This window comes from Babesia bigemina (assembly GCF_000981445.1).
Source record: "Babesia bigemina genome assembly Bbig001, chromosome : II".
NCBI classification, from domain to species: Eukaryota; Apicomplexa; class Aconoidasida; order Piroplasmida; family Babesiidae; genus Babesia; species Babesia bigemina.
The window spans coordinates 1,443,689-1,459,377 of NC_027217.1; the positions used below are offsets into that span (position 1 = coordinate 1,443,689).

The 15,689-nt window shown below is 49.8% G+C and overlaps 9 protein-coding genes across 9 annotated transcripts; 3 read left to right on the forward strand and 6 right to left on the reverse strand.

Annotated features, from left to right (window-relative positions):
* Window positions 1-816: 816 nt before the first annotated feature.
* Window positions 817-1,584, forward strand: BBBOND_0206450 (hypothetical protein, conserved; the record flags this gene model as incomplete). Its single annotated transcript, XM_012912219.1, has 1 exon — window positions 817-1,584. One exon carries the CDS (start codon window positions 817-819, stop codon window positions 1,582-1,584), a length of 768 nt encoding a protein of 255 aa, XP_012767673.1.
* Window positions 1,585-2,646: 1,062 nt separating this feature from the next.
* On the reverse strand, window positions 2,647-3,972 carry BBBOND_0206460 (Rho GTPase-activating protein 17; the record flags this gene model as incomplete). The annotated part of the gene is made up of 1 exon (XM_012912220.1): window positions 2,647-3,972. One exon carries the CDS (start codon window positions 3,970-3,972, stop codon window positions 2,647-2,649), a length of 1,326 nt encoding a protein of 441 aa, XP_012767674.1.
* A 77-nt stretch (window positions 3,973-4,049) lies between these two features.
* On the reverse strand, window positions 4,050-6,227 carry BBBOND_0206470 (hypothetical protein, conserved; the record flags this gene model as incomplete). The annotated part of the gene is made up of 8 exons (XM_012912221.1): window positions 4,050-4,106; window positions 4,142-4,601; window positions 4,703-4,809; window positions 5,086-5,189; window positions 5,225-5,509; window positions 5,766-5,951; window positions 5,986-6,103; window positions 6,141-6,227. The coding sequence occupies 8 exons, from the start codon at window positions 6,225-6,227 to the stop codon at window positions 4,050-4,052; spliced, it is 1,404 nt and encodes a 467-aa protein (XP_012767675.1).
* Window positions 6,228-6,511: 284 nt separating this feature from the next.
* Window positions 6,512-7,366, reverse strand: BBBOND_0206480 (hypothetical protein, conserved; the record flags this gene model as incomplete). Its single annotated transcript, XM_012912222.1, has 1 exon — window positions 6,512-7,366. One exon carries the CDS (start codon window positions 7,364-7,366, stop codon window positions 6,512-6,514), a length of 855 nt encoding a protein of 284 aa, XP_012767676.1.
* A 472-nt stretch (window positions 7,367-7,838) lies between these two features.
* Window positions 7,839-8,279, reverse strand: BBBOND_0206490 (membrane protein, putative; the record flags this gene model as incomplete). The annotated part of the gene is made up of 5 exons (XM_012912223.1): window positions 7,839-7,851; window positions 7,891-7,937; window positions 7,979-8,042; window positions 8,116-8,198; window positions 8,265-8,279. The coding sequence occupies 5 exons, from the start codon at window positions 8,277-8,279 to the stop codon at window positions 7,839-7,841; spliced, it is 222 nt and encodes a 73-aa protein (XP_012767677.1).
* Window positions 8,280-9,021: 742 nt separating this feature from the next.
* On the reverse strand, window positions 9,022-9,684 carry BBBOND_0206500 (membrane protein, putative; the record flags this gene model as incomplete). The annotated part of the gene is given in 7 exon segments (XM_012912224.1): window positions 9,022-9,072; window positions 9,085-9,147; window positions 9,187-9,257; window positions 9,296-9,371; window positions 9,407-9,462; window positions 9,501-9,545; window positions 9,585-9,684. The coding sequence occupies 7 exon segments, from the start codon at window positions 9,682-9,684 to the stop codon at window positions 9,022-9,024; spliced, it is 462 nt and encodes a 153-aa protein (XP_012767678.1).
* A 1,024-nt stretch (window positions 9,685-10,708) lies between these two features.
* Window positions 10,709-11,819, reverse strand: BBBOND_0206510 (hypothetical protein, conserved; the record flags this gene model as incomplete). Its single annotated transcript, XM_012912225.1, is given in 4 exon segments — window positions 10,709-10,732; window positions 10,752-11,369; window positions 11,407-11,624; window positions 11,693-11,819. The coding sequence occupies 4 exon segments, from the start codon at window positions 11,817-11,819 to the stop codon at window positions 10,709-10,711; spliced, it is 987 nt and encodes a 328-aa protein (XP_012767679.1).
* A 114-nt stretch (window positions 11,820-11,933) lies between these two features.
* Window positions 11,934-14,224, forward strand: BBBOND_0206520 (cysteinyl-tRNA synthetase, putative; the record flags this gene model as incomplete). Its single annotated transcript, XM_012912226.1, has 9 exons — window positions 11,934-12,161; window positions 12,198-12,389; window positions 12,431-13,297; window positions 13,338-13,496; window positions 13,538-13,642; window positions 13,678-13,844; window positions 13,882-13,945; window positions 13,983-14,135; window positions 14,171-14,224. The coding sequence occupies 9 exons, from the start codon at window positions 11,934-11,936 to the stop codon at window positions 14,222-14,224; spliced, it is 1,989 nt and encodes a 662-aa protein (XP_012767680.1).
* A 252-nt stretch (window positions 14,225-14,476) lies between these two features.
* Window positions 14,477-15,656, forward strand: BBBOND_0206530 (hypothetical protein, conserved; the record flags this gene model as incomplete). Its single annotated transcript, XM_012912227.1, has 2 exons — window positions 14,477-14,914; window positions 15,141-15,656. 2 exons carry the CDS (start codon window positions 14,477-14,479, stop codon window positions 15,654-15,656), a joined length of 954 nt encoding a protein of 317 aa, XP_012767681.1.
* Between the last annotated feature and the right edge of the window lie 33 nt (window positions 15,657-15,689).

Genomic DNA, 15,689 nt, shown 5'->3' on the forward strand with positions numbered 1-15,689 from the left:
AACTTAGGTGCTAAATGTTGGAAGACAGAAGGCTGAAGTCTTTCGGCGGAATTTAAATGGAAATAATTCCAAGTGCGACTGATCCGTGACGAAGGTCAAGAGTTTGGCAAAATCATGATTATCACTGTAAGGGGCTGAAACTTTGCTAACCGACTGGATCTTCTCCCGCACCGGCACGGGCAGCCAGGGAAAAGCTACGTGCCAAAAAAATTCACGGCTCAACTGTAAGCATTAGTATATGATACTATTAGTATTGCAATCTCAAAAATGTGATTGAATGGAGTGATCACGTTTACCAGCACGAAATCAATCGCACAGCATTTAACGATAAAATTTTGGTCGGATACTCCGACGTACGACTCATAGGTTCCGAACTGCATTCAGCCTCGATAGCTGCTACCAACGTGGCGTGGGATACAGTTACGACGCAACGGCTATAAACAGGATGCACATCGTTCTGCAGTGAAGGAGGTGGCAAAAGGTCGGACGGAAAGTTAACCCGTTGCATTCCAAACGCACAATTATTAGCCGTACAGACTATACATTGACTTTAATAGTCGTTACATGTGCAATTCTTATCGAATCATTCACCTCGCTGACCCCACACATAATAACCGGAATCACTGTTCCGCATACGTTCAACCGAATCGCCGTGCGGCAGGTGATTTTGGAACCGATAGGTGTTCCCTTCAAGCTGGACTGCAGAGTCGGCTTTGGAAAAAGCACAATACCGCCACTCGGACGCTTGACTCACGTTACCAATCCCGGCGACCTTCCTACACAAAATAACCACCTATGGGAGTCTATCGCCGTGCGATGGTGGCATTTACATTTAAGTGGATCCTAGAGACCTCCATGTCGTCATTTCTAGGAAAGGCAAGGGCGCAACGACATCAGCTGGGCGCGGTGTGTAGCAATGCCAACCGATATTTTAGCTTCGGAGCGATGGCGACCGAACTTCCGAAGGATTTCAAGCAGCACTTCAGATTTTCAGAGTACAACCATATAGACCGAATCAGACTGCTCGACGTGACCGGAGGAAAATACGGCCACCTCTTCGGCGACAATCTGATGCAAAACCCGGACTTCCAAATGCACATGTACCTCAACACCACTAAGACGCTCGCTAAGGATGCCAATGTCGAACCCAAGGTGACGGAAGTCCGCACGGACGGATTCGACGATGCCATCTGCTTTGGCCAACGCCGTGACTACGTCGCGGAATTCGTATACATCATCAACGTCGGCTCACTGTGCTGCGGGCACAAGGGGGTGTGGCACGGAGGAGTCACCAGCGCCCTCTTCGATAACGCGTTCGGGATTTTGGGGTGTTCGGTGTTGCCGATGGCAGCGACCAAGTACCTCAACATACGCTTCAGGGCGCCGGTCATGGTCGGCGACACCGTCGCGCTGGTGGTATCATTCGACCCGGAGCAGTTCGGAGGCAAAAAGGTGGACAGGTTCGTCGCACACGGGAAAATGTACAACCAAGACGGCGTGGTGGTTGCGACGGGCGAGTCTGAACTCGTGGACGTATCGGCGAAGTGGGCGAAGAAACAGGAGAACGCCCAGGAAGTTAAATAGACAGTCGAATGTAACGTGCATCGCTGGCTACAAAACCGAACGTCAGCTACCAAACCGGTTGGTTGAAGCATTGGCAATTAGACCGGAAAATCGGTTAGACAATACAGATTTGCGTATTTGCCGTGTAGCCTCGAAACATGAGGCAATGTGTTTGCATTAAATCAAACTCACAATTTGAAACAGATGCATTATTAACGTTTAAGTGTAAATTCAATTAACACTTGGCTGCACAGCGCCACAACCACAAACCGGTTGCGTTCCACATGTGAAGCTAAGGTAATATTTCGTTAACCAGCAAAAATTAGCCGTACTGAGTCTGAAGATCGTATGTGACGCGCTAACTCTGGGTATTCGCTACAACTACGACGCACAACTGCTCCGTAGTGGTCTAGGCGACGACAATTGTGACAACTCCCAATCCCATGGCAAACGTAAGCATCGAAGTTGGTGGTCGTATCTTGATATTCCAATATGTTCGCTGACACATTCCATAGTAGTTATGCGTGCAGCCTAAAGGTTTGTGTTGACGTGGCACTGCATGAAGCACTAAGGGCGTGAAGAGTTGGGGAAGGAGAAATCGCCACTTTATGCAGAAGCGGGCATTCCAGTTGAAGCTGGAGGATTGGCGGCCGTCAGATGCTTGCAGCTTAGCCATGAATTGTTGCCGTACCGGTCTCATGAAGTAATGTTGGTTATTAGTCGATCTCCAAACTTGTTGTAATTAACGACATCGAGTAGGCAGCATTGTAAGTAAAATTTTTCGTATAAGCAAAAAATAAACGAGGAACAATTCAAAATCCGCCTTTAGAAGATTTAATGGTGGGACTTGAGGTTAGCCACTTTATGCCGCCAATTGCGTGCTCAATAGGGGGAGAATGGTTAATGGGATTTCTTCTGCAAGTGAGGCGCACAAACAACAACCAATCATATAGGTAACCTGCAGTATCTCCCTAAAAAAAGTAGATCTGTGGCGATCCCTTTGCTTTGGTATTGATGGATACCTCAGAAACGTGCATAAGCACTTCTCTAACGCCTCGTGCAGCCTCGCCATGAAATCAGCGATTAGACCTGTGTGGATTTTTTGGAGGCCATGTCAGATTCCATTTCAAATACTGTGTCAAGTGTAAGAGCGATCTGCTTTTCCAACTGACTCAAAATGTTCGCAGCCCCCTTTAGCGTAAACTGCAGCGTCTTATATTTGCCGTATAATTCGTTGGCATGCCTCTGCAAAATTCCTTCCATCGTACAACGCACATTAGAAACTAATAGCTCCAACTCATTCATTTCGGATAACAAAACGGTCAAACTGACAGGCTCCACGGCGGTTGCGTATTCATCACGTGTTGCTTCCCCCGCAGTCGGAATCTTAACGAAAACACAGGAACCTGGGGGATACACGCCAAACAATGGCTTGTGCGCTGACGTCGTAGACCCGATTTCGGCGGTAACAGGAGAAGGGTCGGCGGAGGATCCTTGGATGCTGCTCCCATAACCAGAGGGGTGGCCGTCCGGTGGTGACACATACGCATCCTCAGCAGTATTTGGCTGAACTATCAAAGGCGCATCTTCAAGTGTGTCCCATCCAGTGGCCTCCAACTCATCAACGATGTCGAAGGTTTCTTCGAGGGATGAATCGGCAGCATTGGCACTCGACTCTATAACCGATGCATACTTCGGCTGCCACGATGTACACCGATGAACAACGCCACTTACCTTATCATCGGAACACTCCGCCGTAGATCCTACGTCGATGCCACGTGCATGCGATTCGGAGTGCTTCGGTAGGGCGCCACTGGGTGTTGCCTCATCAACGGCGTCGCCCTCAAAAACCACGGACGGCTTCGGTATGTGAAGTCGGAGTGGTTTTAAATGGCGTTTACGTGTAATCAACGGAGGCTCGTGCGTATCCGACGACGAATGCATGTCTATGTCGTTCTGACGGGTTGATGACAACGGTACAGTAACGACCGGCTCGACCACTAACGCATCGCATGGGATACCGACGATGCTTTGGGAGCTAGTGCCGTCATCGTCGTCGCTACCAGCTTCCGAAGGCTCAACGCTAGAAGGTGTAGCGTCTTCCTTTGAAAACCAGTAATCCTCTTTGAAGTACAGGTCGCTGTAGTCATCGAGATCTTCAACGCTGTCTATGGCGTCGTAGGACGACGAAAATGATGATAAACGCTTATCCTCATTGATTTCGACGTCCAATATTTGCGAAGGCCCGCTACAGATAAAATCGGCCGCAGCTTGTACAGCATTAGACAGATACGGGCGTTCGGCGGAACCGCCTGGATTGGACCAACCGTCATAGCTGCGATAAAGCAAGCCAACCGTCACCATGGCAGCAGCAGCAGCCGCTGAAATACAAATACGACCAATATTCATCTATATATTGAAGTATAATGTGTTATGTGCAACTGCCGAAGGACTACATAAACCTATGGGGGCTGCTGCGAGCGAAATCACCCACATTCCTCGCTGAAACAGGCGTAATCGTCGACGAAATTCTCTGCTCGCTCCTAAAGCGCGTCAAATTTTACAAAAAATAACACACCTCCGGAGAACAACCACGACGGCGTTTCCGCAGCTTGGTACCGAAGCTAGTTAGCTCGCTCTCAGGAATACGATGGCCGCGCTTCAACGCGTCACCGAACTCGGGGCCAAACTTCCGATGCGACCACAACGGGGTGTATTCAGCCATGAGCCTGGGAAACTTCCGACGATCACCACGTAAAACGTAGTCGTGGACCTCATCCTCAACCACCATTTGAGAAAGAGTGTGCACGCTGCCCTCGTAACGCATCTCGGTCATCAGCCGGTGATACCCCTCAGCCAACTCCTCAACCGATGTGTACTCCCGAAAGTACTTCGGATCCGGGTAGTAACCCGCAAGACACAAAACAACTGTCTTACCAGGGCCACGATAGCGACTGCGACCGCCAGTGACACTTGTCATGTCCGGCACGTAGTTCAGGTAGTAGTCAATCACGTCCGGGTTGTGCGCAGGATCGTCCCTGCAAGCAGTGAGCACCATCAAATGCAATGGTATCGTCCCCAAAAGGTTGCAGCAAGTGGTGGAGTCACATCGTGGCGCAAGCGTCAATATAGCACCTACCTCTGCTCCTTCATCAGCCTGCGTGCCAACAATATGGCCGTGTCAACAGCGGTTGTGTAGGCGTTGGAATCATTGTCGATCATGTTGTCGTAACCGAACAGAGCGTTCTGCGCAGATGTCACCATGAGCGGAACGACGTGTATGTTCCAACAGAAGAAAAGCACGCGAACAAATGAACCACGTAATGAATGTAGTTTGTATAGGAAACACAAGATATATCCCAGTTGCCAATTAACCATTGAAAGGTGCAGAACGCCATCACACAAAAATGCAGGTGCAAAAATGAGTAACTTGCTCTTGACGTTTTATACGTCATTTGTCCCGTAAAATCAACCATAAACGGTGATAAAGCCTTGCTGAGGCATCCAACGGTGTGGACTCACCTTAATGGCACGAATACGCTCGGCAACTTCTTCATCCTGGCTCTCCGCGTACTGAGCATCCAAACGATCCCATTCGGTGAGAAGCCGATTTTGTCGCCTCAGAGCTGTAACCACTCGACAGGTTCACAATGCAACCAACCTTCACTGGGAAGCTCAAAAGGGCGGCGCATATAACCACCGAAGTGGCCCGTCGCAGCCAAAACCATGTCAGGGCTGGGCTCTGGAATGAAACTGGCGCCATGCTCCACATGAATGGGCATTCGCTCGAAAACGTCGTGACGAGTTAGCCAAGGGTAGCACAGGTCAGTAGGGTTCTCTATGCGGGTTCGCGACCGAAACGCTGACTCAAGGACCGGAAGATAGCTGTACATAGGACGACTCCACGACCCCCATTGCCGCGCCTCCAAATCCAAATCGGTCTCATCTGAGCTCACATGTATATCGTGATGGTGTATATGATGACAAGGATGACGGCTATCAACATCAACACGATAAACACGGTGAACACGTAGCCGTGCAACGCGAGGTTAGCAAACGGATGCGACCCCCAATTACAGCCGTAACGTTCGTCTTCCCTATTGGAATCCATGTTGCACTAATAATCGCACTTTTTACCAAATCAACCAATGTGTATGAGGAAAATTGCCGCTGCTTGTGCTGCTGCAACGCGAAAAACTTACTCAGTGCCACGTCTTGGTTCGCGTCTGGACTGATAGTGAATGACACGGCGCCCATCATTGTACGTTCGCGCCAGCGAACGCCATGATCTTTGTAATACGGCATCCTCTCTGTACGTTGACGGTCGCAACCGCCCTCCAGACGCAGCCCCTTCCCGGTATAATTGGCGCTTCCTCCCTCCAAAACGCCTTTACAATATTACAAACTAGCAATATAGCGCACCTGCCGGCTGGTGAGGGTCCATCGAATGGTCCAGGTACGCCCATTCATTTTTTAGAAAACGGTAACTTGCACACTGCTCCTTGGAAAAAGAGTCCACAACGGACTGTTCGTACTCCCACTGCCGCGTTTTAATGAGGAATCTCGCATAAACCTACTGGTGAGGAGTTCAGCGGATCAGTGGCCAATTTATCCAACTGCTGGGCAAGTCGAGAACCCTTCGGCGGCGCATTGTATCTACACATGATACAGCATCACGCAAAACACCGCATACCTGCGGAATACGCGCTTGCAACAGCCTAAGCATCCGCCGACATCAACGCCAGACGAACGGGCGCGAAGGCCAAAAGCGGAAACCTTCGTCACTATACCAGTGCAGCTTATAATAAAGAAAAAAGGTAGAAGCCAGTGCTTACAAAGGAACAACATTAAATAAGTGAGTTCACGCCGTCGCTGAAGCACAATGCACGTCCTCGAGACATGCCTAAAGTTCGAGCCATCCGCTACACACTACACAAACATGAGATACTCACAACATCAGCGAGCTGCCGTACTCGTCGCAGGTGTTGAAGAACTTCACGCTGTCAGTGGAGCTGCAGACGCTGTTGTAGTCAAGCGAAAACGGCAATACCCCGACGCCACCGTACTGACGTAAATCAATGGCACGACATTTCTCAGCAACCGTCAAATTTCCATCCTTGTGCAACAACACGGTCACCTTAGGAGGAGGAGACATATTAGAAGCCTCTAAAAAATACACGACGCCGCGCACTGCCACCGTAAGCTTCAGAAACTTAGTCCAGGCATCGTAAAACGGCTTGCGGTCAGTGGCATATTGACTCCGCATGGCACTCTGCACGTCCGTGGCGACGACCTCGCAGCCGTCAGAGCGCTCGTAGTGGTATGGTGCGAACTCCGTGGTCGGCTTGATGTATGCCAAAACGCCGTCCATCACGCGAAGCGGCTCCTTAGTAAATTTGATTTTAAGGCAACCATTGTTCTCCAAAGAATACACCAAATAGGCGCCACCACCAATAGGAACCGCGGACGACGTCACCTTAGGAATCTCGCCTACACACTCAGCCTCGGAGCACGGCGGAACTGCCGCAACGGCGCCGCTTAGGGTGATACGGCGATGGCCTGCTTTTAGCTTGCAATCCTTAAGCGGGCGTTTGTTAACCTGAGACAGTGTGCCTCGGCTTGGAGTCTCCTCCTCCACCACGGGGACCACCTCAGAAGTCGCATCTTCCACGGGTTCGATGGGGACCTCTTTTACTTCTATATTCTCAGCGGCGGTGGGACGGGTAGTTCTTATCTGAGTATGCTCTTCGTGGGCGACCGTGCTGTCAGAGCAGCAAGCACAGCACAAGTCGAAAATACCCATTCTGATATGCTAGTCGGACGTATTTTCCACAAACATTAGCCACGACGGCCACAGATAAAACAGCAGCCGCGTCGGCGCAACTCTACCGTAGAATGCCGACCAGATACCAACTTACGCTCCTCCATGCCCCGTTACCAGTCGCACTTACGATCCCACCAGAGAACATCAATGGGTCGGATAGCATGACCATATATGACAACAGTAGCATCGATTACGCTTATCAAGGAAGCTTTAGTGCATCAGTACTACGTTGCCGTAACCCCGAACAAAACGCATACACATATAACGGACGTCGCGCTTACCGGAAGGATGATTGCCAGTCCGTTAAATGCAGCCGCATATGCACATGCCCAAAACAAAATTAAAAGCGTTTCACTGGCAGCGTTCAGTGCACAACTGTATCTCCCAAAATGCAGAGGCACATAAGAGCCCGGTATGTAACATCTATGTGTAGCCAGGTGATGCAAGAATGCTACTTGTTTTTCCTACAACAGCGGTTACGAACAATGCCGGTGTTCACTCACTGGTTGGTGCCGTAATTCAGCTGGGAGTATAGCACTGGGTCGTCGCGCTGCAGCCGAATTAGCGAATGCATGGCGCGGCCGCTCCTACCTCAAACGACGCCAGAAATTTAAACAGGAAAGACGCCAGCGCTACTACAAGCGCCACCACTAACCTGACGAAGCATGTCACATGAGCGATTTAGCGCGTTGGTAGGCGCCGCCTATCGATCGCGGTCACAAACGTACCATAGCGTGATGTGGTACTGGATAACTTTGGGCGGATGTGAAACGATGGCTTCCGCTGCCGGGGGTACCAGAACTCCGGGGGCCTGAGAGAGCTTCAGTTGTTATACAGAGGGGCGCGCGCTGAGGGCGGCCACGGCAACTAAACACACCTCAGGGGGTGCCATTCCAAAGAAGAAAATTCGAGACCTGTCTTAGAGGGAATGACGGCTGTTGGCAATAAAAACGGCCAATGATGCCCCGCAGTGGTACCGCGCGCGGCACAAGCAGGCACACTATGCCTAACAGACGTTCAGCAGAACATTGGGCAGTTGCGATGGCATCGCAACCAGTTACGTATGCATTACACCCGTTGTTCGGTCAAATGTCTATCCATCGCTACGGCTTCCATCGCCGCCACCCAGGATGATTACGGTTGGGTAGCTTCTAAAACGAGCGCGTTCGTACGCTCCAACTAAACGAGCACAGCCTCACAGATAGATCATAAGTCGAACTGGTGAGCATTTACTGTTGCACTGACAGTTGTTGAGGCTCTAAGTGTCGCCAAAGTCGCACTTTTTCGTTCCAGCACGCATGGACAAATCTGTGCGAATCCATCTGAATCAAACGCAGTTCGCGAAAAGTATTTGTTAGCATATACTCAAGAGATAAGCTGTCATTAAAGACGTTTAAAATCGCAACTTTACAAAAACTACATATTAAGGCATTTTCAGTTTGTAGGCAGCGCCACCCACTCGCTGCCATCGCCGCTACTCTTAGTGCTCGTATCAATGGCGCCACTTTACGTTTGTCTGTGGTTCGGGTGGCTGTTGGAATGCGAATCCGAGGGGTACATCAGCGCATCCCAAGCATCAGCGATGGCACCCATGTATACTACAAATGCGTCAGCCATGGGGACGGTTTATCGCATCAGTTCAGCCATGACGAGATGACACAAGCTGCATATGTTATAAGGTAAAACTGCCGGCCTACCAGCTCCATTTCGCTGTAGTCAGCGCGGTAAAATGCCAAATCCGCCTCGGCTTCCTTCAGCAGCTGGACATCGTGACGAGGTGGCATGCAAGACGAACGCACCTCAAACAAAAGCTGGCGACGAGATGAAGGATCGGAGTACGCGACTTTCTTGTTGTAAAGTAAATCCTTCTCTGTGGCACTTTGAGGCGAATGCAAAGAAGCGTCGTACCTATATTTGCACGTCCTTTCTCAGAAGGAGCACTGTGCATCATCTTCTTGTACAGCCTCTCGTAGTCGACCAAAGGCTGTTAGATGGTTAATGCAAAGCTATACCACGTACCTTGGGCGCGATTATCACAACGGGCGTCCTAATGTCGGAAGAGCCGACCCCGTCCCCTGTTCAAAGAATCCAGAGAGGAGGGCGCCGAACTAACCGGTTGCCACATCTAGCTTGCCTTTCTGCTCATCCTTCGGGTATTCTGCGCATCGTCAGCCAATTGGCGCTCGGATCAGCATACCTATGTTCAGGTGGATGCCACCCGGATCGGAGGCCCCGGTGGCCGCGGAGACGGTGAGGAAGGCTCCTATAAGCGTCGCTACAAATTTTATATACCACATTGAAGTGAGAAGGTTGTGTGGATTTGTTTGGACAAGAACACGTCGTGTGTCCACGTGTGTGTGTGACCACGCTACAACAAAAACGACGTCAGTGTGTCTAACACACCATTCACGCCATCGCCGCGCAAACACCAGCGCAAATATGACAACGGGCAGACTCGGAATCCGTGCCTGCGGAGATAGTATACGGTGGCATACACGTCAGCGTGAGCTCCAGTTCCCGGCGGAGACCACGGCTCGGCGGCTGATGCGGATTCACCACCCAAACGCACAAAGTCCGACGGGAATAGAGGTAAAACAGCAACATTCTCTGTCCTAAGCACGGCTACCACCGGGAGAATGCCGATGGTGTACCGAACGTTCACATCCTCGCCCAAGTAAGATTCCAAATCAGCGCTTAGCACCCTGGGGGCTCGGCAGACGGCACTATTGGAGATGTGCGACTCGATCACGTCTAACAACGTGGTGCCATTTGCGCGTGCTATGTCCTCTAATGTGCGCTCTATACCGCTTGCTGAGTCTACGAGAGCCCTCGATGCCAACAGAACCAGGTCGCGTAACGATTTGGAGGAAATCCTGCATTTATCAGCTAATGCAAGCGTATTTACCATTCCTGTGTGTAACACCGGAGGAATACGTAGTAGGAGTGTCAAGAATTCCCCAAGTGCATCATCAGAATCTTCCCTATCGCCCGCAAGCGCAATGGTCTGGTCCCTGCGGTCAGGGGTGCTTTCCTCTGGCTCTCGGCTGGCATGATCGCCCTTTTCATTACCCCGCACTGCATTTCTATTTTCGCTGCCGCCTTTGTTGCTCGTGTATGCAACAGGGGCATCGGTCTCATAGAACCGATGTGGGAACTCCGCACGTACGGGGACGTTATCACCATGCAGAATCATGTCGCGCAAGTTGTTGTACGCGTCCTCCAAAAGCTGACCACACTCAAACTTCCCCTTTGTTACGTACTCTAACACCCTCAGGTGGTCCCAAAAGGTTCCCACGCCTTCGTACGCGTGATACAGTTCAGCTACCTTACCTTGTGACGCACCGTCTGGCGGAAGTAGGTGCACCACCTTAAAAAAACTCTCCGAAGGCAGCGTCTCAATGTTGATTCGGTCTATCACAGTGCGCGGTACCTTAACGCCCAGGCGATCCAAATTCGAACAGAAGAGAGGCAAATCTACTTGTGGGCCATCTGCATCCAGTATGCCCGTACCAGAGCCTTCGCCTTCATGCACAAGGTGACGTTGGAAAAGCGCGTGAACATCCGCAGTACAATATTCCAACGTCGCATACGCAAACGACAGTATCGCAAGCTCGTTGAGGGTAAGCCCAGGATGTGCATTAAAACTATCCGTGGCGTGCTTGAGCAGCGCATCGTTGCGATAACTGGAGAGCGCGTACGACGTCAATATGGTTCGCAAATCGTGCGCGCTGAACCCATCGCTTTTACAAATGAAATTCGCAAGGGATTCCAGAAGGTGGCAGTCCCTAATACCCAAACGCGAAAACGATACCAACAAGCGCACCACGCCATACGGTGAAGCCTCGGCAAGACGCAGGTTGAACATCACACTGATTTTAGAAAACAGCGCCGTTGCCCCCTCCAGAAAGTGGCTGTTCGTCGCTGCGAAGTCGCAGACAAACTCAGCCAATTGGCTGAGCTCATCGCACGTGTACGCTCTGCTCTGGATGGCAATGTACAGAATTGGTTGACGGACCCACCACTTCATGGCTTCGAAAAATGAGCTGGTTGATGAAATCGGCATCTTCATCCCTCACAACATAGTCGTAGTTGCGGTAGAAGGCGCAGATGCCCTTCCAAACGCGCAACGTGTCCTTGCCATCGAAGGAGTCAACCTTGAGTGCACAGCACTCGACGAAGGATCTCCAAAGATGTATGTCGCTATTACTGCACCTAGACACGTCTAGAGCTATCTTGCCTGTAGAAGAATGTGGTAGGCGCTTCAGGAAGGTGGTAGACAGCATTAACGAGGAAAAAACAACACACCTAGTTGTTTAGCATGGAGGGATTTTAGCTCAGATAGGTCGCTCCTGTTGAACGACAGCGATGTGAATCGCCTGAATCTCGATCGAAAGGCAGAAATAAGCTGCCTTCCTTGGAAACGATTCCACATTGGTTCATTGTGCAACCTCCGCGCCAGGGCAAGGCGCGAAGAGTGTGGCGGCCGAACCAGACAACAACATATCATATGTACACGAAAATAACGTTCATAGGGTGTGTATTATTCATGCTTTTTACGCGCACATGCTCGCCATTCCGCATAGTAACTAGGGGCACAGCTCTCAAGGTGTTGAATCCGCTACGCAGCCACAGCGTCGGCAAAATGGCCGACAACAACGACGCTTCGTCACCTCTCCGTGAATGGATCATGCCTGATAAGAATGGCAAGCATCTGACTGGCCTTCTGGTGCGTAATTCGCTGGCGGCGGACGCCAAGGTGGAGTTCGTTCCCGAGGTAAGCCCAGTGTAGTCACCGCGACACTCGGCGCAGAAAGGCAGACGCATCAACTGGTACTGCTGCGGTCCAACCGTGTACGACACGGCGCATCTGGGACATGCAAGGACTTACGTCGCCTGTGACACAATCAGGAGCATCCTAGAACGGTACTTCAACTACGACGTTCACCTCGTGATCAACGTAACCGACATTGACGACAAAATCATACAACGAGCGAACGCGGAGGTGGGTCCGCGATTTGCATAGAGAATAAGGGGTGCACGCAGCAATGCGAATTTAAAGAGTTGGCAAGCAAATGGGAACACGAATTCTGGGAAGACATGGCCAAGATCGGGGTGGAACCGCCGAACGTCATCACCAGGGTCAGCGAGTTCCTGCCGGAAATCATAGATTACATCGAAACAATTATCAAAAACGGCTACGCTTACGAATCCGACGGCAGCGTCTACTTCGACATAGAGGCCTTTAGGACGAACGAGGCACACGTATATGCAAAATTGGAACCCACCAGCTTCAATGACCTTGGACGGATAGCGGACGGAGAAGGTGCGCTCGGGGAGACGTCAATGCATAAGAAGTCTTCGCACGATTTCGCTTTGTGGAAAAAGGCGAAACCGGACGAACCCTTCTGGCCAAGTCCCTGGGGAAATGGCAGGCCGGGATGGCACATTGAGTGCAGCGCCATGTGCTCCACTGTCTTCGGCAAGGACTCAATCATAGATATACACTCTGGAGGAATTGACCTCAAGTTCCCCCACCACGACAACGAAATTGCGCAATCGGAGGCATTCAGCGACCGCAACCGCTGGGTCAACTACTTCGTACATTTCGGGCATCTGCACATCCAGGGGCTGAAAATGAGCAAAAGTCTCAAGAATTTCATATCAATAAAGGAGCTACTCAATAGATATAACCGAAGGCAGCTCCGCATTCTTTTCCTTACGTCGAGATACGATGGAACGCTGAACTACAACCCTGGGCCACAGGGCATGGCGGAAGCTGTTGCCATCGACGAAACCCTTTTCAACTTCTTCTCCCTCTTGAATTCCAGACTCGACAAGAGAGCAAACGTGCAAAAGTTGGGAGAAAACGACCGCAAGTTGGCCGCAGAATTTGACACCTTGAAAGAAACGGTAAGTTGACGCACAGTTGTATTCGTCACTACGCATTCAGATACACGCGGCATTCTTGAACAATTTCGACACTCCAAAGGTGTTGAAAGCGATATGCGGCTTCATAGGTAGCCTGAACTCGTACCTTTCTACACCGAATGCCTCCCTTAAGCATGCACAAGGAATCAGTTTCAAAAATTACCTCTACAAAATTCTAGAGGTAAGCGTAGTAAACAAGTACGTTTCGCAGAATCAATGCAGGTGTTGAAAATAGTGGAGCCGGGCCAGGAATATGGTGTTGAAAAGTCAAGCGAAGGCACAACGTCTGGGCCTTTGCTGGACCACCTGGTGTCCTTAAGGGCTAAGGTAGGCCATCTAGATGTCATATTTATAATGCACAGACGCGGCTATTTGCGCAAGAATGCATGAAGACTAAACAAGTCGACGTCAGCAAGACCATCGAACTTCTGAAAAGTTGCGACAAAGTTAGGGACGAACAATTGCCGGAACTAGGAATCCTGCTCGAAGATCGAGACGACGGCGATTGCGTGGTGAAATTTAAATCCAAGTGAGTTCACTCAGTGTTAAAGCGACAGTAATGCCAGGGACGAACAGCTGAAAGATAACCAGCGAAAGGAGGAATTAAAACAGCAGCGTATTCAGCAGGAGGTAAGTATACCACGTGCAGTCACGAAGTTTATTGCAGAAACAACAAGAAGAGTTGCTGAAAACGCATCCATCCGAATTCATTGCACGCAAGTTCCCTGGGAAGTTCAGCAAGTTCGACGATCAGTTCCTGCCTACACACTTGGCTGATGGCAACCCGGTTTCAAAATCTGAAAGGCAGTCACTTTCAAAGGTAAGGAGATACCATCGCACCGTATATGATTTCAGGTGCTCGACAAACACACGAAGCAATATCTGAAACGACAGGAAAACTCAAAGTAGACACGGCGTGCCTAACTGCGCTGTCCTGCGCATACGACAATGACTTATAGCCCAATGATTACTTTACATGGATTTATGCATTGCCAATAAATACATGTTTTTGTTTTATGTCATCCGTTAGTAGGAAATGTATCTTTCAACCGCTGAAGGATAATGACTCGGCGGCGTCCGTGGTATGAAGGACCACGTACCCGGGTAAAATCGCACAGACAATAAATCTATTAACGTATCGAGGTCAGAGATATATAGAAGATGGCGGAACGCAAGGTTCTCAACAAGTACATCCCACCTGATTTCGATCCGGCGGCGCTTCACGCGAACCGTGATATGCTCCGCAACGATGGATACGGTCGTGGCAAGACAACCTTTGCGCGACGCATCAAAGGAGGTATGAGCGCGCGTATGCTCGACATACGTATGATGTTCCCGTTTACGTTTCGTTGTGAAAGTTGCAGAAATTTCACATACATCGGAACCAAAATGAATTCCAAGGTCATGCGACTCAAAGAGGATACTTATTTGGGAATTGAAAAACACCGATTCTTTGCCAAATGCCCACATTGCAGTCATCAAATCATTTTCAAAACTGATCCGCAACACGGCGACTATCTGCTTGAGTCTGGCGGTACACGTACGTATGACGCAAACAGAGATGCGGAATTGGCAGCAGAGGCAGTCTCCAAGGAGGAGGTAGGTTGTGTATTGCCATGTGTCCATATAATTAAAATATGCCAAACTATGTAGATATCGTATTCAATGTCATTTTACCGAGACGCGCCTTTTCGTGTGTCATGCAATAACTTGACTCAACGTGTTCATGTATTTAAATTCGCTTATCAGAACTCCGGTTACTGCTTTCACAACTGTTGCACGCTCTTCACGCACCATACATATAACTTTACCCATTTATTTTCAGGATGAAATCGCCGAGAAGCGAGACAAAACCGAGAAAATGATGGAAAAGGCCGATCATGCATACGCTGAATATGAGGAGTTGGAACGGTTGACCGCTCTAAAGCGACGATCTGGCAGAATGCGGGACAGAGAGAACGCAGCCGAACTTAGTTTACAACGAATACAAAAGGAAAAGGAGATTCAGTTCGTACCCCCAGTAGATGATGAAGATGTGGCACTTTTTCGGAAACAACAGCAAGAAATATTTCTCAACTGTTCTGAGGAGGACGATTGTGATGCGTTTATATCGTCAACAAGGGATGATAACCCTACATATCGTTCGGAATATTTAGAAGAAATTGTTGATGAAGGGGATGAAACTGTTCTTGAGGATGGAAAGCAGACGTTTTCAAATGATAAAAAACTGGAGCATAACCTATATACTTCAAGTGCAGTCAAGCAAGCTTTCTCAATCGTTAGCGTGAAAAAGCGGTGCAATACCATTGTAAATCCATTCGAAGCTTACGACAGTGATTAGGATTTTTCAATCGTTGAAACTCTGACGAACATA